Raw genomic sequence first — 24,167 nt, forward strand, 5'->3', positions numbered from 1 at the left:
CCCAAACATAACACGTTGTATTCCAGGTCAAAAAGTGAATTTCTTTGTCACATTTTTTGCAGAATTACTTTAGTGCCTTGTTACAAAAACAGGATGCATGTTTTGGAATATTTTTATTATGTACAGGCTTCCTTCTTTTCACTCTGTCATTTAGGTTAGTATTGTGGAGTAACTACAATGCTGTTGATCCAACCTCAGTTTTCTCTTATCGCAGCCATTAAACACTGTAACTCTTTTAAAGTCATCATTGGCCTCATGGTGAAATCCCTGAGCGGTTTCCTTCCTCTCCAGCAACTGAGTTAGGAAGGACGCCTGTATCTTTGTAGTGACTGGGTATATTGATACATCATCCAAAGTGTAATTAATAACTTCACCCCGCTCAAAGGGATATTCAATGTCTGCTTTTTTTCTTAATCTACAAATAGGTTCCCTTTATGAGGCATTGGAAAACCACCCTGATCTTTCTGGTTGAATCCGTGTGTGAAATTCACTGTTCAACTGAGGGACCTTACAGAAAATTGTTTGCGTGGGGTACAGAGACGAGGTAGTTATTTAAACAAATTATGTTTAACACTATTATAGCACACAATGAGTGTCCATGTAACTTATTATGTGACTTGTTAGGTTTACTCCTGAACTTACACTATACAGTGCATTCGGAAAGTATTCAGACCACTTGACTTTTTCCACATTTTGTTACGTTACAGCCTTACTCTAAAATGTATTTAACAGTTTTCCCCACCTAATTAATCTACACACAATACCACATGAGACGTTTTTAAAATGTTTTTTAAATGAAATAAGTATTCAGACACTTTGTTAAAGGACCTTCGGCAGTGATAACAGCCTCGAGTCTTCTTGGGTATGACGCTACAAGCTTGGCACACCTATATTTGGGGAGTTTCGCCCATTCTTCTCTGCAGATCCTCTCAAGCTCTGTCAGGTTGGATGGGGAGCGTCGCTGCACAACTATTTTCAGGTCTCTCCAGAGATGTTCGATCCGGGCTCTGGCTGGGCCACTCAAGGAAATTCAGAGACTTGTCCCGAAGCCACTCCTGCATTGTCTTGGCTGTGTACTTAGGGTTGTTGTCCTGGAAGGTGAACCTTCGCCTCAGTCTGAGGTCCTGAGCGCTCTGGAGCAGGTTTTCATCAAGGATCTCTCTGTACATTGCTCTGTTCATCTTTCCTCAATCCTGACTAGTCTCCCAGTCCCTGCCACTGAATAACATCCCCACAGCATAATGCTGCCACCACATTGATGGTGCCAGGTTTCCTCCAGACGTGATGCTTGGTATTCAGGCCAAAGAGTCCAATCTTGGTTTCATCAGACCAGAGAATCTTGTTTCTCATGGTCAGAGTCCTTTTGGCAAACTCCAAGCGGGCTGTCATTTGCCTTTTACTGAAGACTGGCTTCCGTCTGACCACTACCATAAAAGGCCTGATTGGTGGAGTGCTGCAGAGATGGTTGTCCTTCTGGAAGGTTCTCCTATCTCCACAGAGGAACTCCGGAGCTCTGTCAGAGTGACCAGGAAGCTCTAGGAAGAGTCTTGGTGGTTCCAAACTTCCTCCATTTAAGAATGGTGGGGGCAACTGTGTTCTTGGGGACCTTCAATGCTGCAGACATTTTTTGGTACCCTTCCACCAATTCTGTGCCTTGACATAATCCTGTCGTCTCGGAGCTCTACGGACAATTCCTTCAACCTCATGGCTTGTTTTTTTGCTCTGACATGCTCTGTCAACTGTAGGACCTTATATAGACAGGTGTGTGCCTTTACAAATCATGTCGAATCAATTGAATTTACCACAGGTGGACTCCAATCAAGTTGTAGAAACATCTCAAGGATGATCAATGGAAACAGGATGCACCTGAGCTCAATTTCACGTCTCATAGCAAAGGGTAAATACTTATGTAAATAAGGTATGTTTTTTATTTTTTAATAAATGTGCAAACATTTCTAAAAACCTGTTTTCGCTTTATCATTATCGGGTATTGTTTGTAGATTGATGAGGAAAAATGTTTATTTAATCCATTTTCGAATAAGGCTGTGGAAAAAGTCAAGGGGGCTGAATACTTCCCGAATGCAATATATACAAAAGTATGTGGACACCCCTTCAAATTAGTGGATTCGTCCATTTCAGCAACACCCGTTGCTGACAGGTGTATAAAATCGAGCACACAGCCATGCAATCTCCAAAGACAAACATTAACAGTAGAATGGCCTTACTGAAGAGCTTCGTGACTTTCAACATGGCACCGTAATAGGATGCCACCTTTCCAACAAATCAGTTCATAAAATTTCTGCCCTGCTAGAGCTGCCCCGGTCAACTTTAAGTGCTGTTATTTTGAAGTGGAGACTTCTAGAAGTAACAACAGCTCAGCCGTGAAGTGGTAGCTCACACAAGCTCACAGAATATGACCGCCATGTGCTGAAGTGTGTAGTGTGTAAAAATCCCCTGTCCTCGGTTGCAACACAGCACAAGAACGGTTCGTCGGGAGCTTCATGAAATGGGTTTCCATGGCCGAGCAGCCACACATAAGCTTAAGATCATCATGTGCAATGCCAAGCATCAGCTGGAGTGGTGTAAAGCTCGCCGCCATTGGACTCTGGAGCAGTGGAAACGTGTTCTCTGGCAGTTCGACTGACGAATCTGGGTTTGGCGGATGCCAGGAGAACACTACCTAGTGCCAACTGTAAAGTTTGGTGGAGGAGGAATAATGGTCTGGGGCTGTTTTTCATGGTTCAGGCTAAGCCACTTAGTTCCGCTGAATGGAAATCTTAACGCTACAGCATACAATGACATTCTCGACGATTCTGTGCTTCCAACTTTGTGGCAACAGTTTGGGTAAGGCCCTTTCCTGATTCGGCATGACAATGCCCCCGTGCACAAAGCGAGGTCCAAACAGAAATGGTTTGTCGAGATCGGTCTGGAAGAACTGACCTCAACCCCATCAAACACCTTTGCGGTGAATTGGAACGCCGACTGCGAGCCACACCTAATCGCTCAACATCAGTGCCCGACCTCACTAATGCTAGTGGCTGAATGTGAAGTCCCTGCACTAATGTTCCAACATCTAGTGGAAAGCCTTCCCAGAAGAGTGGAGGCGGTTATAGCAGCAAAAGGGGGACCAACTCCATTTTAATACCCATGAATTTGGAATGAGATGTTCGACGAGCAGGTGTCCACATACTTTTGGTCATGTAGTGTATTTAGACTTGCCATAAAAAAAGGGGTTAAATACTTAGACTCAAGACAATTCAGCTTTTCATTTTTTATGAATTTATAAAAATGTAAAGAAAACAAACATTATTCCACTTTGACATTATGGGGTATTGTGTGTAGGCCAGTGACAAAATCTCAATTAAATACATTTTAAATTCAGGCTGTAACAACAAAATGTGGAAAAAGTCAAGGGGTATGAAAACTTTCTGAAGGCACTGCATTTAATGATAATTCCAATTGAGGCTTGACAGGGATTATACCATTATCAGTAGATGGTAAACTGACTTTTGCATAAAAAAGCTTGAATGATTATCATTGGCGCTTTAACATGGTCGTTTATAGAGCCAATGGCTCGCATGTCTGATGACGAGGACTGGGATTTTCAGTTGGTAGTTTAAGTTCACCAAATGATCTTCATACTAAAAAGTCAGACACTGATTATGAAGCAACTTGTAAAATTAAACAGATTTGTAATTTACACACAGCACAGTGAGGTAAGCCCTAACCCTACAACTTTCCCTCCCAGTGGTTTTCATGGTAGGCGCTCTAATCCAATATCCTAATTGAAAGGGTTCTCTATAGACAAACTGGAAGTTCATTTCCTGAAGTTTTCCAGTCCCAGTGTACGGTGTAGAGGCTTGGGCTTGTCTCACACACACATCTCCCCACCCTTCCCGTTACCTGGAAAACAGCAGCTGCACCATGTCCACCAGTGTGTGTTCGGCTGATTTCCTCAGGAGCTCTGTGGAGAGGGCAAAACAAACAGAGGAGGTGCCATTAGAGCCCAGAGGACAAGAGGAACGAGGCCAGGCTGGGACCTCTTGTCTGTCTATGTTTGGCCTGGATAAGGAGGGCATTTTATTAAAGCACAGGTCAGGGACTGAGGGAGGGTTGGGGGGTAAGGGGGGGGGGGTTAGTGAACTACTAACGCCTGAAGGTCTGGAGGGGGTGAGAGTTGTAGTTGAGTGATAGAGCTCATCAAAACGTTAGGCTGGAGTGATGAGGATTCCGGAGGCCATGGAAGCTAAACGTGAGAATCAGGTTCATATCCATGAGTTCCAGAATTTTTCCCCTGGAAAACCTTCATAAAATACAGCTTAGTGTCTTTCTAGCAAAGCATGTGGACTAGCTGCAGTTCCTTCCAGGTGCATCAATCACTGGGAGAATTACTGAGATGGAGAACTCACCGCTGAGGCGCATCTCGAAGCAGATGCGGAAACACGACTGCATGATCTCACACACAGACTCGTTGGTCAGGTGGGCTCCTACGGGCGTGAGCAGCAAAGTCCTCAGGACCTGTCAAGGCAGAGACAGTGTGTATACATGCGAGTGTGTACATGCGTAACATTCAGGGTGGCCATCTCAGTTCCACATGGGCTTTTACGAGCAGAGGAGGCTGGTGGGCGGAGCTATAGGAGGACAGGCTCATTGTGATGGCTGGAATGGAACGTTTGGAATCAAACACATGGAAACCCCGTTTGACACCGTCCATTTATTCCATTCCAGCCATTACAATGAGCCCATCCAGCTCCTCCCACCAGCCTCCTCTGTTTAAGAGGTATGCCATCGTACAGTAAATGTTCAACCTCAAAGGGAATCCAGCCAGGGTATTCATGCATGTAATACACTTGTATAAAGTTTCAAATGACAACCCATTCCCCATATAGTGCAGTGTCTAATATGTGCACTACCGGTAACTGGGAAAAGGGTGACATTGAGCTTGTTTGATTGATCATCATCTGGTGCACGTTTAGCTGTAAGATTTTAGCTGTAAGATTACCTGTAGGATTTTCATGAGCACTACTTCATCGCTGGCGGGGTCCGTCCCTACGAATCTGGCGTGTGTGACGGCATCCGCCATGTTCTCGATGGCCTCCGCCGCCGCCTCGTGGTTAGCATCTGCACAGGACAGATGACAAGATGGCCAATGTGATCATCTCCTTAGAAATCAGCGGACGTTTTATAAAACCGCTCATTTCTTACACTGCTCATTCAAGGCTCAAGTCTGCCAAGTTTCACTCACAACACTTCAGCTGAATTTAAGTGACAACTCCATTTGGAACTGTGTGAGGCACACGACAATGTTCAAATATGGAATGCACATTGATATTGCCATCTTTTTATCAGATGTCAATACTGTGCAACAAGCCAATCTGTGAAACGTTTGATGTTAAGGAAATCCTTATGATGGCCTTCAACCTCGAAACGAACATACCTGTGTGGCAGACATTGTTTTCCAGACCAACTAAACCACTATTCTGTTCCTATACGATCAATGAGGACACATTTTTTGTCATCTGAGCTATTGAACAACTAAAGTAGCAAAAATGTCAAGTAAAAGACCTAGTGTCGCTCCACCTCAAAAAGCACAAGGAAGAGGATTTTGACAGTCTATTGACAAGGTCTGACAACAATCCATGTGTTGGTTTTGTTGTCCACTGTTTCAAATGCTAACTTTTTAGCATGTGTCACAAATCCAATGCAAATAAATGGTACCTATATTAGCATTTTCACACTTCATGTCCAACAACTTCAAAAGCCGTGGTTGGCTTTTGACAATTTCTTTGGATTCCTCATCTACTCAATGTTTGAAAAAGGTTTGGTCCAAATCGGATGTTTGGTACAATATTTGTTGAATATGATATGATTTCTATAAATTAAAATAGCCAATTTGCGTGCAATCAATTAGCTTAATTTCTCAGAGATAAAATTATATAAAAAAAAAAAAAAATTGGATTGCTAATTTGACCTGTTTCTAGCTTCAGAAATGATTTCAGAACAATCTGAGATGGGGGTGTCATGGCTTGCTGAAATGACAAGGAACGACCCCATGCTAAGGCAAGAGATGAAACAAAACTATCTAGGAGTGCATCATTACATGAATGCATGTTTAATGCACAGACAGCTGCTGTCAAACAGATAATGCAGAGGACAGGTTTTCTGACAGGTGATAGCGCTGCATGAGTGGACTGTCGAGCCAATAAGTCTTACATCTGATGGTCACACACACACACAATCTAGCATGGTCCATCCAGAAGGTCCTTCAAAGCCTGGAGATCTAATCACCAAATGTGGCCTTTTGTGGGTTGTGCTGGCCAATTGGCTGTGTAGGCAACAGGAGCTAGTGTTTTGAAACCCAACAAGGCCAGGCAGCGGCCTGGAGCCAGCATGTTTTTCTTTCCCATCGCTCTTAAAAGGAGCATTTCATTAACTTGGCCTAATAAGCAGAGAGCATACTAGGGGAAGGAGAGGGATAACAAGTGAAAGCCTTTCCAGGTAGAGGTCTGATGCCACACACCATTCTATCTATTGACAGATAAATAGGAAGGGTTTAGGCGGGGGAGGGGGAAGGGGGAAGGGTTTAGGCTGGTGCCATCCTGCCCACTGACACACTCATTCGCTAAACATCGGTGAGATGTTTAGCGAATGAGTGTGTGTCAAGTCTTGGAGCGTTTGTCGACGCTGTGAAAAAAACTTGAGTGAACGCCGAGAAACGGCGCAACGTGATTAGCCGAGTGAAACTGTGTACTGCCAAAGTCCCTCAATGAGGCGAGGGTCACGACAACTGCGGAAGTTGGGCTGAAAACATCTCATCCCACCACAGAAACTGGAGCCACGGGCTATCCAGCAGAATGTCAGAAGTGATATAAAATACTAATCCCCCTTGGCAAAGTCTAGCCTAAGGGGAGGACTATTGTTAAAATAACACCGTTGGCTGGGCGTGCGTGGCTGGAACAGCTGTCCTGTAGTATGACGTTAAAAAAAGAACATTCAGACTGCCGAGTAAGAGAGAGAGGAGAGTTTCAGAATGCCACACACAAAAACCCCAGAGGCACATACTGTACAACGACCAATACATCTCCTCAAACCAAACAAAAGGGTGTGTACTTTTCCTTAGTGTAAGTGAAGTCAAGTTTGCTAACCTGTTCCCCTTCTGAATAGCACTTTGAGACAACTGCTGATGTAAAAAAAAAGGCTTTATAAAACAATTGTGATTGAATTGCACTACAACAATTATCCCAGGTAACATTTTTGTAAAAATACCCCATCTTCAAAGGTTGCAATAATAGTTTCACTGCATTAAAAGTTGACTTGACTGGCCTTCATGTTTAAAAATCTTTTATATATAAATGCCTATATGATGTAACAATTAGAAAACCAGTGTGATATTTTGCACCTCTCTTTTGAGCGGGTAATGAAGGCAAATGTTCAGTTGAGCTGTTCTATGAGCATTATGAGGCTGGTGTGGCCATGGCTGCTTTCAGCAGGCTGAGTGGTGGTGCATCTAGGCTCTGAGGGATGTTGGAGAGGAGGGGATCAGGATGTCCATCAGTGGAGGGGCTTAGGCCAGCACTCCCTCCGTGCCAGCAGACCTCAGGCCACAGATTGAGGGGAATTAGCCCTCACTCAATGAAATGTGTGTGCGAGTGGGAGTGTGTGTGTGTGTGTGTGTGATTTCCCTTGGTCTCTTCCTTCCATCTTTTCCGGACCCCCCAGGGCGACAGAGAGGGTAAAGCAGGGCCCATTGCAAACAGAGGAAGGTTGACGGGGGGGGGGGACAAAGGGACGACACCAAGGGGAACATGTTCGGAGTGACACGCAGGGTAAAAGCAACAGGGCTAAGCTACATGCTGTGGTGTGTTTCTCCTGAGAGGAGCCTTGGGAAGGGATATTAAGAATATGTGCAAACTTGCAGAGCCCTCTCCACCACATCACAGACACAGGAGACAACAGAGCTCTGGAATCATTCAAAGACAAAGAAAAAAAACTCCACTACGTCGATACAACAAAGCAGACAGACGTATTTAGCCTGCCACCAGTGGCCGCTTTATCGCTGCTATTAACATGTTTTGGCAATTGGACTTTCCAGTTGTGATACTTGAAGAAAACTTCATTGTTTCCATAACAGACAACTTTATAGTGGGGAAAAACTATGCCAAAGTGAATCCATCCCTAATCAATGTAAGCTGATGTTGAGAAATCTATCGAGAGATTCTAATTAGCGTTAGGCTTACCATACATCTAATGGGAAACATTTGAGAAATTATTACAAATTGACAAATAAAATGATCAAAAACGAGTGAATGATCAGCAAATGTGAACATTTTTGGCACTGCAGCCAGCAGATGGCAGTGTTCAACAGGATCAGCCCTCTGCCTGTCTCTTAGTATCAGTCCTTCACCACCAACAGAAGTCCTTTTAAACCTCTTACTCCGCTTGTACAACGGTGTGACAAGTGGACAATTGAGCAAAAACGACTTAATTTGAGACATTTCCTTTGGCTGGGGTGTTGAAAGCAATTTCAAAATTGCATTTTTTTTCAAAGTTTTCATCGATTGAGTAGGCCTACAAGGTGTGCAGTACTAATGTAGGCTACATGTCATATCTTTAGCTAATATAGACGGCCAGCTCTCATAAAATGTCTGAACGGACGGATACTAAGTTGACTTTTCACTGGAGATGGGCCTAATCAGAACTGCTGGAGCAGGCTCATTAGTATAAAAGCCCTTCGACACTGAAAGATGGTTCATTCAATCTCACATGACTCTATGAACATGAGACAGTGCGTCTAGTTCACCTGGTTATTAAGGTAAGAGGTTTCGCTCTGACTCCGCAGTCAATTCTAAATGACTAGGTACGGGCATTTCCTTTAAATGACCATGTCGTAAGTACCAGAATACTACTAAGGCAGTACTTAGGAACGATTTGGATTTAAATGGTAACTAAGCCCTGTAAATTTGGCACTACTTACTGGCTAATGAACAAGACATCTGGGCCAACTCCATAGTAAGGACATATTCTCGTAGTGAGGTGAATAAGTTATTCAAGTGAATACGTTATTCTAGTGAATAACGATGTTAATGTCTAAACAGATTACATTTAGAAATCATTTTCAGTATTTTACAACCTTTTCGGGAAGGCCTAGAATGAATCAATTGAATTAATCAAAGCTGTAGAATTTATTTTACGATTGAAATCATAATACTTTATAAATGCAGAATCTCCATTGAAACTCTCATTATTTATCATTTTAATAGAAAGTTTAAGTATTTAACTACACTACATTCATTGTACAGTAATATGCTGTTGAAAAATGCATGTATTTATGTACGATCAGAGTCCAATACAACCAGTGTTTCCTCAGTTCCTCAATACGTCTAACGACTGTGATCCAACGAGCCGCTTTCTGTGTGAGCAGACAGATGGTGTAGGGAAAAATGATGCCGTTGACTTCAGTGTGTTAACAAGCTGGGAAAGACCTCACAGCATTTGAGGAACACGGGTTGAATTCAAACGGAGGGTAATATCTGAGCGTGTCATATCCTTCTCTTCATTCTGCGCTGGAGGGCCATTGTCTTGAGGGCTGCAGGGTCACGTTGCCATGGTTTCCCACCCATTTGAACTCCCCTGATGAGGTGTGTGTGTGTGGGGGGGGGGGTTATAGGATTAGGAAGCAGGCGTTGGGTTTGGAGTGACAGACAGGGGCTCTGGGAGTGATTTGTGAGAGGCTGATCTGTGATGGTGTGTGCTTGTGGTTTGTGAGAGAGTGGTGTGTGTGTGAGGACGTGCATCTAGACTCAGTTTGCCAGGTATTCCAAGGGCTTGTGGGATCAGACTCGAAAAAGACAACTACGGTACACCTTAGGACACATGCCAAAAGCAATGGTCGTAGAGCTGAAATCAAATTACCCTTCCCACATATGTTGTATTCACCGGATATTTGGCCAATATAACAACTGAATGATAAAATTACAGCCCAATAAAAACAACATGTTCAGGACAGGGACGCGATAAATGGTGTTATTCAATGTTACAATGGAGCTTATTTATTTTAGCGAAGCGTCGCAGCTGTTTTGACGTCGGAGATAACATTTATTCAACCCCTGCCATTTAGAACAACATCTGGTGATACATGCTTTCTTCACACTTTTGACAACTGGCGGACGCCTGCCATATTTCCATGATGATGCTAGCAAGGACGGGCTGTGCCATTTCTGTAGTAAACAACAAGTCCATTTAAGCGTCGATAAATCAGAACTCGTCATTCTTGGCATGCCTGGAGCCAGAGGGAGTCCATGATGACTGTGTTCTCACAGATTGACAATATAAACAAGTGTCCCCTCCAAATGGAAAGCTGTCTTTAACAACAACGTAGTGGTCCCACACAGAAATCTCTGTCAATGCTACATTACTTACAATATCAAGGCTAAATAACTGACAGAGCACCATACAATGTTCTCTGTATATAACATAAATGCTTAGACAACAGCCCTGACCGGTCTGTCTGTATGTATGATGACAGCTGTGCTGCTCACCTATGAGGCCGTAGGACAGGAACTTGTTGACAGAGGTGAGGGCCAGGCCTGTGATTGGTCCGGTGGTGTCTTCAGATCGTACTACCTCCAGGAAGGGCCGCAGGAATACGTTGGGCTCCACATCCGACAGCTCTGCGGAGACAGAGAGGAGAGGTCAGTCAACACTTGCAACACTGAATACAAACAGCTTTAAATGTATTGGTAGGTTTGTGTTTTGGTGGATCAATTTAAGTGATCATTTAAAACTATATACACAGTGGTTCTTCCTTTAAAAGTTGTGCCACATCTTGTGGGCTGCCGCAGAATTCTATGGCATGTTATTTAATTGTCAGCTATAGTTGCCGTTAATGCTAGTTTGAGCACCAGAGGGCATCTTTGAGAAGCATTTGACAATTTTTAATATAGGCTGTACTAGATCATTTAAAAGCTTGTTTGTAAGAACATAGTATATGGGATTGATTTTAAATGTAATAATTTGACTAATATTATAGTGTTTCTATTCCAAGAAAAATGAAACCCCTCAGGGTTTCGCTGTACAACATGACCGGTCGGGAGTAGGCTACTAAGAGCAAAATAATCCGACCATTTCCACACTCTAATTGTAGGCTAACCAACACCGAAACTGAGAAAAATCTATTTGATTTATCAAGACCAGTCCCCATGCTTGTCTCAGAGCAGAGCGAAATGGTGCTGAAATAGTTGACCACACGAGGGTAGGCTATTGCTTCAAATCCTATTATAACAATTGGATGACTTTGGGTGCTCCAGTAAGCAACAATTTGTTGCCTTCATTAGCCTACTTTATTCTGAAAAATGTATCCGTCACTCTGCCAAGCCGACAAGCAAAGATGAACTGGTGAAGGCCATCAAGATGTTTTGGCTTGAGAAACTGACGATACAACAACGCAACAAATATATTGATCTCAGCAAGGTTTTATCCATGGTCATGGAGCTGGGGGAAAGTGCAACTAAAACGTAGCTGAGATGTACAGTAGCTGAAATAAACATCTGTATTTTGAAAGTCTCGTTATTTTATTAACGAAAACATAAAGATGTTGATGAACAGAAACTGTGTAAAACTTAAAAGTATTTAAGCATCAAATACACTGCAAGTTGGGGGGATTCACACCTACAGTATCCGGGCTATTAAACTAATCGTTGGATAACAGATCGGCTCTCTGAACTCATTAAGAGGCGTCTTCTATCTTCAATATGATTTAAAACGCCACAATGTCACAAATAATTGAACACACACAACACGAGCAGGTTAACTTGGTCAAAACATGTATTTATTAAAGACTATCAGAAAGAATGTTGGTACTTATTTTGATCCAAAGCCATTAATGAGTGAATAATCCAATAATACGCGTAGCAGGCTGTAAATTCTGCAAACAAGCCAACCTAACTAAGAAATAAATGTTATTGGTTGCCATGGTGAATAATCCAATAATAATTGGTAGGACACAAAAGGAAACAAAGAGTTTACCGGAATCTCGAAATGAAAATACTGGCAGATCAATAAAATGTCCTTGTACAATAGTAGATCTAATTCAATTTAGAGGATTCTAAATTCATATCTAAGGGGCTTTTATACAATTATAATGCAGGGTTAATAATACATTTATATATTTGTAGGGGTTGATGCATTTTTCGTTGTTGGGGCAAATCTGGTTTTAGAGTACTTAAGCATCGAATACATTGCAAGTTTGCCCATTTTGGCCTTTAGGCTACACTTTACAATGGGACAAATATATTATTTAATTCAATTTTTAAAAGCTGTTTTAAAATGTATATGTTTATTAAGTAGTCTTGCTTGTCTCAGAGCAGCGCGAAACGGTGCTGAAATAGTTGACCAAACGCGGGTTGGCTATTGCTTCAAATCCTATTATAACAATTGGATGTTCCAGTAAGCAACAATTTTTTGCCTTCATTAGCCTACTTTATTCCAATATATCTGTCATTCAATTATATTTATTCCCATTGTAATTCGTTATGGAGCAATCCTGATGTGGTTAGAAAACAATGCATTTGGTGGACTCGGTAAGCCTACAAGCAAAGATGAACTGGTGAAGGCCATCAAGACGTTTTGTCTTGAGAAATTGACGATACAATGCAACAAATACATCGATCATCTCAGCAAGGTTTTACCTGTGGTCGTGGAGCTGGGGGGGAAGTGCAACTAAAATGTAGTTGAAATAAACATTGAATACATTGCAAGTTGGGGGGGATTGTCACACCTAGAGTAGCCGGGCATTTAAAATGACCATTTTGTAAATAAATCAGAAAAAACACCAGAAACAGGAGGTCGAGTTCCAGAGCTCACAGGTGACTCTCCGCCAATACCACCTGGCTCTGGACCAATGCATCAACTGATTCATTTTGAAATCACGGCTAAAGCGATTTAATTAAGGGTTTCAGTTAGGAAAATATGGCGCTGTACAACTGGACCAGTCGAGAGTACTGTAGGCCTAAGCTACTAAGTGACTACAAGTGAAGTGCAAAATAATCCTAACATGCCCAAATAAAAATTTGCTTGATCTATCAAGACCAGTCCCCATGCTCTGTCATTCATTATTATTATTATTATTACTAATAATCGCTGGATAACAGATCGGCGCTCGGAACTCATTAAGAGGCAGCTTCTATCGCAAATATAATCATTCCTTAGGAAGGTTAAACCCATAGGTTTTAGGTCTGCAGTAGGTTAAAATGAACGGGAAATTGTGTGTCAATTCATAAACCATGTGCCATGGAGTCGGTACAACGAAAATCTCTTCCCATGTGCCATGGAGTTGGTACATCGAAAATGTCTTCCCACCTATTTTGCAATCTATAAGGCACAGCTGTCCATTTTTTGGTCCTTAAATAAAACTGGTATATATTTTTACTAATCACAATTTTTTTTAACCAATTTTGGTCTTTAATGCAGGGCCGACAGACAAGGTCCTTACTCCCCCCCCCCCCCCCCTTTTTGTAACTGAAATTGCAACCAACTTGCTATGGCTTGTTTAAAGAATAACGATATTTTGTAGATGATTTTGTTTCAAATAATCGAAAGTGAGAGATTGTAATCTGAATAAAGGGGGAAAACATGTAAATAAAGCCCGTTTGTTATTTAGAATTATTTATTTCTGTTTTTAGAGGGAGAGAACACCGTGCCTATTTTTCGAAAATCGTCAGTCCACATGTCTAGTGAAATTCCCCCCATTGTAAACTCAGCAAAAAAAGAAACGTCCTCTCACTGTCAACTGCGTTTATTTTCAGCAAACTTAACGTGTAAATATTTGTATGAACATAAGATTCAACAACAGACAAATTGAACAAGTTCCACAGACATGTGACTAACAGAAATGGAATAATGTGTCCCTGAACATAACTGTGATCTTAATTGCCTACCGTCTGTAAGCTGTTAGTGTCCTAATGACCGTTCCACAGGTGCATGTTCATTAATTGTTTATGGTTCATTGAACAAGCATGGGAAACAGTGTTTAAACCCTTTACAATGAAGATCTGTGAAGTTATTTGGATTTTTACAAATTATCTTTGAAAGACAGGGTCCTGAAAAAGACCCTGTCTCCTGGACCACCGACAGTTTTTTTGGTGTTGCCTGATGCAGGACTCTAATGCCAGAGGAGAGACTTTCAGACTGAAAAAGCCTCCATTAATTGCCACAGTCTACACTACCGATAGATCAGCGTTCTAACTCCCCCTTGTGATAGTGTGGTGCAATGACAGAATGCCACCATCTACCACTAACGGTTGCGACATAAGCTCATAACTTTTAAAGGAAGAAGCACTGTACAGTACATTAGCAAAGTATTCAGACTTACTCACTTTTTCCACATTTTGTTACGTTACAGACTTATTTTAAAATGGATTAAATTGCTTTCCCCCCTCAATCTACACACAATACCCCATAATGAATGTTTTCAAAACAAAAATGAAATATCACATTTACATAACTATATAGACCTTTTACTATTTTGTTGTATTACTTTTGGCAGCGATTACAGCCTTGAGTCTTAAGTATGACGCTACCAGCTTGGCACACCTGTATTTAGGGAGTTTCTCCCAATCTTCTCTGCAGATACTCTCAAGCTCTGTCAGGTTGGATGGGGGGGATGTCGCTGCACAGCATTTTCAGGTCTCTCCAGAGGTGTTCGATCGGGTTCAAGTCCGGGCCTAGTTCGAGGTCCTGAGCTCTCTGGAGCAGGTTTTCATCAAGGATCTCTGTACTTTGCTCCGTTCATCTTCCTCTTGATCCTGACTAGTATCCCAGTCCCTGCCGCTGAAAAACATCCCCACAGCATGATGCTGTCACCACACTTCACCGTAGGGAGGGTATTGGCTAGGTGATGAGCGGTGCCTGGTTTCCTCCTGACGTGGCACTTGGCATTCAAGCCAAAGCGTTCAGTCTTGGTTTCATCAGACCAGCGAATCTTGGTTCCAAACTTCTTCCACTTTAGAATGATGGAGGCGGGCCTCCCGAGTGGTGCAGCGGTCTAAGGCACTGCATCGCAGTGCTTGAGGAGTCACTACAGACCCGGGATTGATCCCAGGCTGTGTCACAGCAGGCCCCGACCAGGACACCCATGAGGCGGCGCACAATTGGCCCAGCTTAGTCCGGGTCAGGATGTCCTTGTCTCATCGAGCTCTAGCGACTCCTTGTGGCATGGTGTTTCCTCCGACACATTGGTGCGGCTGGCTTTCAGGTTAAGCAAGCAGCGTGTCAAGAAGCAGATCGGCTTGGCAGGGTCGTGTTTCGGAGGACGCATGGCTCTCGACCTTCGCCTCTCCCAAGTCTGTACGGGAGTTGCAGCGATAGGACAAGACTAACTACCAATTGGATATCATTGGGGAGAAAAAGTGCTAAAAAAGTACAAAAAAAATACACAAAAAAGATTGTAGGCCACTGTGTTCTTGGGGACTTTCAATGCAGCAGAAATGTTTTGGTATGTTCTGTGCCTCGACACAATCCTGTCTCGGAGCTCTACGAACAATTCCTTCAACCTCATGGCTTGTTTTTTGCTCTGACATGCACTGTCAACTGTGGGACAGTGGACAAATCTGCTAAAATTTCTACAAACCTGTTTCACTTTGTCATTATGGGGTATTGTGTGTATAGATTGAAGGGAAAAAATAATGATACATTTTAGAGTAAGGCTAATGTAACATAACGTGAAAAAAGTGAAGGTCTGAATACTTTCCTAATGCACTGTATACAAATAAGAAAATAACTTGATTAGAGATCACATGGCCTCTACTCTGAAAAAGGAGCAATATTATTTTCCAATATCTTAATGCTCTCAGATATCTCCCCTTATGGCAGTGGGATTTGCAAATCCCAACCAAGTGTGGGAAGTCTCGGTAGGACCTTAGCCCTCAGTTCTGCTGTTGTGCACAAACATGCAGAACAGAGTGGTCAACAGCAGTGTGCGGACTTTTCTCTGCCTTTAATATGCTTTGCTCTCTATAAAAGGTCTGTGTAAACAGCTATGGTGCCCCAGGGCAGATCAATGGGGAATTAGCTGCTGTGGAGGCTGTAACCTTTTCCCGCTGCTACAGCACGGTAAGAGATGGGAACAACATGGAGCAAAATGTGTGTGTGTCAGAGCGAAAGACAGAGGGTGAGACACAGAGAGAGAGAGGCATTCAAGAACCGCCTCTTATTCACCTTGGTAGCGCACGGTATCTTATTACAACTCAATTTCCAAAAGCTCTTTTTAAAGGCAGCTGTGTAGGATGTGGGATTTAGCATTAATGAAATTGACTGGAGAGTGACTGGGCTTGGTGTGGGGGTGGGGGTTTCTGGTGGTGCAGCAGGGTCACAGCGACTGGAAGAAATCCCATAATGCCCGACAACAGTGCTTGTACGTTTACATATTCCAAAACAATGACAAAAGATGTGTAAAATTGACATAGAGTGAAAAACAATGAACAAACTTATTCTAAAGCACCCACAAGAGGCAGATTGCGGTGTATCAATTAAAGATTCAAGTCAGGTTACATCATTGAGCCAACCAAACACAGCTGCAGAACATGAACCAAATCTTCCTCTTAATCAATTCACAGAAATCCAGTTCGCCTTGCATCTCTCGCGATTGGGAAACCACCTCGGGCCAATCCACAGAGGCTTGGGTAACAGCTCCCTCTGAGGGTAACTAAGAGAGAGAGAGAGAGAGAGAGAGAGAGAGAGAGAGAGAGAGAGAGAGAGAGAGAGAGAGAGAGGAGAGAGAGAGAGAGAGAGAGAGGAGAGAGAGAGAGATGGGGGTCTAGAGGGGCTGCAAAATACAAAGCAGGTAAAACAACAACGGCAAATTAGTGGAGTCACGAACACTGTTTGGAGTGTTGTGTAGAAATACTGCTTGCCATAGCAATATCACATGGATTAGGCTTCCTCTGGAGCAGCTACTCTAAACGCGAAAAAACAACTTGTGACTTCAAAGGCTGAGACGAGCCTCGACCAAATTTCCAACAGTGCACATGTGACCGCCACGCATTAGCTTGTGATATCCAATACCCCCGCGGCATGTTTGGAAATCAAATATGTAATCATTTCGAAATTTCCACAATCCTTCATCGGACGCCAGGTTGCTCTTAGACTTGCTTCTAAAAGTAAATCTCCTCCCGCTTGCTTTTTCTTTTTCTTCATTTTTTTGGGGGAGCTGATGTTTTCTTTGTATTCTCCCTCTATGCTCCTTTGATGGGGTAGGTCCATTTGGTGTAAGTTTTGCCACAAAGCTGCAGTATCGGACTGAACAACGGTCTCAAAGAACCATAGGGGTCACCTGAACTCCGCTGGAAAGTAATTTCCTCCATCAGATATCAAGGCAGAAATAACAAAAACAAACTTAAAGGGGTTGTGTTCCTATCAATCATTCCATCAGCTCTTAGAAACTTTTAAAGGAGGGGGCTTAGTATCCATTACTTTACAGTTGGGAGAGGAGCAAGGGACGGGAGAGGAAGTTGCTCAACTGAATCTGTCAATAGAGGCTGATAAAGACTTCATCAAAAGCGATCACCCCGTAAGTGCCACGGCTGCGTCTCAAAGACCCTCAGCTTGGAGAACTCAATTGTGTTGTATTGATCCGACTGGCCATCGGTAAGCAAGGGCTAGGCCATCGGACAGTCTCTGGCTGGCCTGCCCAATCTTCTTAAATAAAGGCTAAATATGGCTCTGTAGTTCAGCTCAATCTCCAGGGCTTGTAGAGTGAAATAAATAAAGACGACCGCACCACCACAGTGAGACGATCACACCATAACCAGGTTGACCTTTGGCTGACATTGCCCTATATAAAGAGAGGATGAAAGTCACTCACCATCCATGTAAATTGCCTCCCAACTGTCTGTCTGTGTGTGTGTGTTAGAACCATTTTCTGAGGCTGTTAGAGGACATTTGGCCATCTTGGAACTATAGCCCATTGTTCTGCTTGGTGTGAGCAGCCATGTGTGGCCTACCTCTGCAACCGACCAAAGCAGAGACAGGGAGAGCCTGATCCTTTGCCCCCAGGAAAGCACCTCAGTCCGTGCCATCTAACGTATGCACATTGGCAGTGGAGCAGAAAGGGCTTAACACATGGAATACTAGGAGGGACGAGGAGCTGAGCTCCTACTTAACTGGCACTGTAGGCACCAGTAGAAGAGATTCACAAGACCCTCAGAATGTCCTGATATCAACATTCATATCAGTTTTTTTTACTTAATGTAGCATTGTTCTTGTTTGTTGCAGATGTATGTATGGTGAATCTGAAGTCAAGTAGAAAAACTAAATCAGCAGAGATCAGTACGAGATCAAGGCAGAACATTATTTCTGAGAGGGCTGCTTCAAAAGTGAACAGCAAAAAACAACACGCACAGGTGCACAGTACAATATCTAGGTTCACTTTTCAGACTAAAAATGTACATTCTTAGCACATTGGCATTAAACCTTAGGGTGCCTTCCAGCACCTTCCCAGTTAGGAGGCTAATAGAGGCTAGCTGAGAATCCTTAATTAGCCCAAACAGTTGAGTAGGCTGCTGCTGCTCACATTCAAGGAAGAAAGGACTGGAGACAGCAGCAGATAGGTTGGGAGATAAGATTTAGTTTAAGAGAAACCTTAGCAACTGAAGTTATACTTTAAGTTCCTTATTCTTGAGCATTTCGGGTTTGTAAAATTATACAATAAAAGCCTAAGCTTGAATTGTTTACTCGGGCTCACTCAGCCTCTGTACCCTGAGACCCGTCCTAGCTCTGGTCCGTGGCAGTGGCCACTCCCCAGGCTCTGCTACAAATGATGAAGAAAGCAGGTACCAGCACGTCCTCCTGGCCAGGAGGACCATCAGCTAGGTTGTTCGGTCTCGGTACATCGCTCCCTAGAGGCAGAGGATGGTTCATTTAAAGTTAAAGTAATGCCAAGAAGAAAAGCTAAAAGTAGGCAAGCAAGAGGATCAAGCTCAAGAGGACCTCTTCACACTGCTCTACAAGACTCTGATGGGAGACAAGCATTTCACCCCGCTTCCGGAACAGAAGGATTCAGACCCCCTCTGCACCAGCTACCCAGGGCTGTCTACATCCCTGGACACCAATCTCTCACAGATGGAGGGGTAGTTTGGCTTGTGTGAGTTGTGTGTCAGCCCTAGCCATCACTGGGTGGATTGTAGGGCCGGGCGGTATACCGTATTTTACTATATACTGGTATTGATACAAGGACCGGTTTGAGTTTTACTTTACCTTCTATAATGGTATTTCAATGTTTGGTTTGTTAAATGTGATACGCAACTTCTGTGCCTATGTCAGTTTTAATAGTTTACTTAATTTGCTACTTGAGTCTCTCTCCCTCCTCTTTCTGCTGCTAACCACACCAAGCCCTGCCCCCTGTCACTCAAGGAGAGAGCAGTTGCTTGACCACGGAGTCACAAGTACTTTGACGTTCACTCTGCATGGTCAGATGAATGCAACAAAGTTGAAGACATGCTGCTTTTCAAAAGCGTTCTACAATTACACTATTAGTTTGTGTATCTTACTTCTTTTTTGTATTTATTTTTATTTAATATTAAAACATTCAAAAGGGCTTTATTTCTAAGGTTTCATCGGCTGTCCGGGTGGCTGGTCTCAGACGATCCCGCAGGTGAAGAAGCCAGGTGTGCAGGTTCTGGGCTGGCGTGGTTACATGATGGTGAGGCCGGTTGGACGTACTGTCAAATTCTCTAAAACAACGTTGGAGGCGGCTTTTGGTAGAGAAATTAACATTCAATTATCTGCCAACAGCTCCGGTTGACATTTCTGCAATCAGCATGCCAATTGCACGCTCCCACAAAATTTCAGACATCTGTGGCATTGTGTTGTGACAAAACTACACATTTTAGAGTGGCCTTTTATTGTGCCCAGCACAAGGTGAACCTGTATAATTATGAGGCTGTTAAATCAGCTTCTTGATATGCCACACATGGCGAGTGGGTGGATTATCTTGGCAAAGGAGAAATGCTCACTAACAGGGATGTAAGCAAAACTTAGTTCCAAAAATGTGAAAGAAATACACTTATGGTGCATATGGAACATTTCTGGGTTCTTTGATTTCAGCTCATGAAACAGGGGACCAACACTTTACATGTTGCGTTTATATTTTGTTCAGTATATTTAGGCCACATTTTTTTTCACAGCAAGAGAGGAGTTATCATATGTATACAATAAACCCTTTTTCCATAATGTTATTGAGCCAATTAAGGAATATCGTAGTAACTTGTAATGACATTAGAAGCAAAATAATTTTTTTCTCAAAATAAAAAATATTGCGAGCTATGACATTACGTAATAAAGGAATTTGAATATGTCACAAGAGAAAATATAATTCACCCCTATTAAACTCACCAGATCATTTTCCATCAATGGATGTCAATTTAACCAAAAATTATGTCAGGCTATTTTCTGGCAATTGTGCTGTTATGTGCCAGATGTTAAGACCACAAAGCATTATAAATGGTACATTTGCGTGATTGACTTTCAATAGGCTACCTGCTGCCCTGTCATGCTGAGGGGGACTCCAAGCAGCTGCCACTGCCTCCTTGGCTCAAGGTGTCCTCATGTCAGGTATGGGAACCAGATGGAGTCTGGCCAATACCCCCTGTGCACCCAGAAGCACAACCACTGCAGCCACCTAAACTGCAGTCACTTGTCGTGCCACCAGGGGCAGCAGACAGGTTGGGAGATAATACATTGTTTAAGAGAAACCTTAGTTACTGAAGTTATACTTTAAGTTCTTTATTCTTGAGGATTTCTGCATGTAAAATGATGTAATAAAGCCTAGGTTTGAACCGTTTACTCTGCCTCACTGAGCCTCTATACCCAGAGAACCTTCCTAGCTCTGGTCTGTGGCAGTGTCCTCTCACCAGGCTCTGCTACATTTAGTTACATCCTTGTCCCAGTACAGTAAGTTAAAAATCCCACAGAGAAAGTTGACGCATCAACATCGAGTAATTCCTGTCCTAGAGCAAAAAAATATATAATTTAGGTTTCACCTGGAAGACTGACGCAGGCTGCTAATGCATATTCAGGAATTGGGGGTGGGAAAGTTGTGGTGATTTCCACATGTAGCAGAGAAATAACAACAAATAAGGCACTGACGGACAGCTGCCAGTGTAACTAGCTAACATGCTAACCTTAGCTAGCCAATGAAAGTTATCCGAGCACCATTTCATTTAAGACAGGCCTATTGCAAGTCAGGAGATAATTATTTCAGAAAATGACTACCAGCGTAAATGTCAATAGAAAAGTCTCAGCTAAACCGTGCCTATACCAGCTGTTGATATGTTGAGGATTGATGTGTCTGACTCTTGCCGTTTGATCATTTTAGTGAAAGTGTCATATTCCAGACGTCATTAATAAAGTCAGCAACAAAAGAAACGTCCTCTCACTGTGTCCTCTCAATAAACTGTGTTTATTTTCAGCAAACTTCACGTGTAAATATTTGTATGAACATAAGATTCAACAACAGACATAAACTGAACAAGTTCCACAGACATGTGTCTAACAGAAATGGAATAATGTGTCCCTGAACAAAGGGGGGGCCGTCACATGGTGCGAAGTGCCTCTGGCGGGTTGGAGCAGGTCCATACCACCACCCTCAGCAACAACAACCTCTCTGGTGAGACTCAATCTTGTAATCTCAGCAAAAAAAGAAATGTCCTCTCACTGTCAACTGCGTTTATTTTCAGCAAACTTAACATGTGTAAATATTTGTATGAACATAACAAGATTCAACAACAGACATAAACTGAACATGGTCCACAGACATGTGACTAACAGAAATTAAATAATGTGTCCCTGAACAAAGGGGGGGGGGGGGGGCAAAATCAAAAGTAACAGTCAGTATCTAGTGTGGCCACCAGCTGCATTAAGTACTGCAGTGCATCTCCTCCTCATGGACTGCACCAGATTTGCCAGATCTTGCTGTGAGATGTTATCCCACTCCTCCACCAAGGCACCTGCAAGTTCCAGGACATTTCTGGGGGGAAACCCTCACCCTCCGATCCAACATGTCCCAGACGTGCTCAATGGGATTGAGATCCGGGCTCTTCACTGGCCATGGCAGAACACTGACATTCCTGTCTTGCAGGAAATCATGCACAGATTGAGCAGTATGGCTGGTGGCATTGTCATGCTGGAGGGTCATGTCAGGATGAGCCTGCAGGAAGAGTACCACATGTGGGAGGAGGTTGTCTTCCCTGTAACGCACAGCGTTGAGATTGCAGGCAATGACAACAAGCTCAATCCGATGATGCTGTGACACACCGCCCCAGACCATGACGGACACTCAACCTCCAAATCGATCCCTCTCCAGAGTACAGGCCTCAGTGTAACGCTCATTCCTTCGACGATAAACGCGAATCCGACCATCACCCCTGGTGAGACAAAACCGCGACTCGTCAGCGAAGAGCACTTTTTGCCAGTCCTGTCTGGTCCAGCGAAGGTGGGATTGTGCCCATAGGCGACGTTGTTGCCAGTGATGTCTGGTGAGGACCTGCCTTACAACAGGCCTACAAGCCCTCAGTCCAGCCTCTCTAAGCCTATTGCAGACAGTCTGAGCACTGATGGAGGGAGTGTGCGTTCCTGGTGTTACTCGGGCAGTTGTTGTTGCAATCCTGTACTTGTCCCGCAGGTGTTATGTTCGGATGTACCGATCCTGTGCAGGTGTTGTTACACGTGGTCTGCCACTGCGAGGATGATCAGCTGTCCGTTCTGTCTCCCTGTAGCGCTGTCTTAGGCGTCTCACAGTACGAACATTACAGTTTATTGCCCTGGCCACATCTGCAGTCCTCATGCCTCCTTGCAGCATGCCTAAGACACGTTCACGCAGATGAGCAGGGACCCTGGGCATCTTTCTTTTAGTGTTTTTCAGAGTCAGTAGAAAGGCCTCTTTAGTGTCCTAAGTTTTCATAACTGTGACCTTAATTGCCTACCGTCTGTAAGCTGTTAGTGTCTTAACGACCGTTCCACAGGTGCATGTTCATTAATTGTTTATGGGTCATTGAACAAGCATGGGAAACAGTGTTAAAACCCTTTACAATGAAGTTCTGTGAAGTTATTTGGATTTTTACTAATTATCTTTGAAAGACAGGGTCCTGAAACAGGGACGTTTATTTCTTTGCAGAGTTTACTTGGACATGCACACGGACATGATCAAATAGCTATATTTTTTGTTCTCTCTGTTACCGCAGCAAGCTAGCTAGCTATATATAAATTCATTATCTGAATTGCGGCTGCGAATCCACCATAGAAATAGAAAGAATATAAGCTCCGGTAATATGGATAGCCTAACTACTGAAGCAATGGGCGAGTTCGTTTTGCATGGTCCAGCGCCCTGGAAGGGTGGAGATTTGTTTTAAGAATCAATGGAAAGGTAGAAAATGAGCAAACTTGGGGCACCGGGTCATGCAAAACGAATTTGGCTAAAACCTTAGTGGTCGAAACCATTCATCTTTGGATGACAGGAAGTGGGGTTCTAAAATTCAACCGTATCACGCAAGTGTCGGCTAAAGCGAAAAGCTGTAGTCAGAGACTGAAGAGGAAGTGAGACACCCCACTCCGTTTTTTTCTGGTTCAATGGAAATCAATGAACTACAGTAAGTAGATCAGACCAAGCTGCTATTGCATTGGTATCTATGGGAGACCCATCCCGTTAAGTAGACTGGAACTGATAAATGTTTTCCAATGGTAAACGGCCTATATACACACACACAGTACCAGTCAAATGTTTGAACACACCTACTCATTCAAGGGTTTTTCTTTATTGTTACTATTTTCTACATTGTAGAATAATAGTGAACACATCAAAACCATTAAACAACACATATGGAATCATGTAGTAACCAAAAGTGTTAAACAAATCAAAATATATTTTATATTTAAGATTCTTCAAAGTAGCCACCCTTTGCCATGATGACAGCTTTGCTCACTCATATATATAAATAATATTATCTATTATATTGCTCAGCTCTATCGCGACTCCAACTTTGCATGTGTTTCTGATTAATAAACAGCGCCATGCTGGTGGGTGGTACCATTCAAATAAATATGGACCGAGATACCTGCCAAAAGGTTGAACATACGTATTGTTAGGATCGTAAGAAAAACCAAGCGTGAAACATGAAGCG

At 43.0% G+C, this 24,167-nt stretch overlaps 1 protein-coding gene across 5 annotated transcripts in view; it reads right to left on the reverse strand.

Annotated features, from left to right (window-relative positions):
* Window positions 1-24,167, reverse strand: part of LOC106606442 (Golgi-specific brefeldin A-resistance guanine nucleotide exchange factor 1) — a 119,821-nt gene that overhangs the window by 36,001 nt on the left and 59,653 nt on the right. For all 5 annotated transcript variants that reach the window (XM_014202687.3, XM_014202667.3, XM_014202673.3 and 2 more), the window contains 4 exons: window positions 10,539-10,670; window positions 5,003-5,121; window positions 4,410-4,518; window positions 3,904-3,964 (listed from right to left, as the gene is read on the reverse strand). In XM_014202687.3, coding sequence (XP_014058162.3) covers window positions 3,904-3,964; window positions 4,410-4,518; window positions 5,003-5,121; window positions 10,539-10,670 — 421 coding nt within the window. The remainder of the gene's footprint in view (window positions 1-3,903; window positions 3,965-4,409; window positions 4,519-5,002; window positions 5,122-10,538; window positions 10,671-24,167) is intronic.

This window comes from Salmo salar, chromosome 01 (genome assembly GCF_965601325.2).
Source record: "Salmo salar chromosome 01, fSalSal1, whole genome shotgun sequence".
Lineage (NCBI taxonomy): Eukaryota > Metazoa > Chordata > Actinopteri > Salmoniformes > Salmonidae > Salmo > Salmo salar.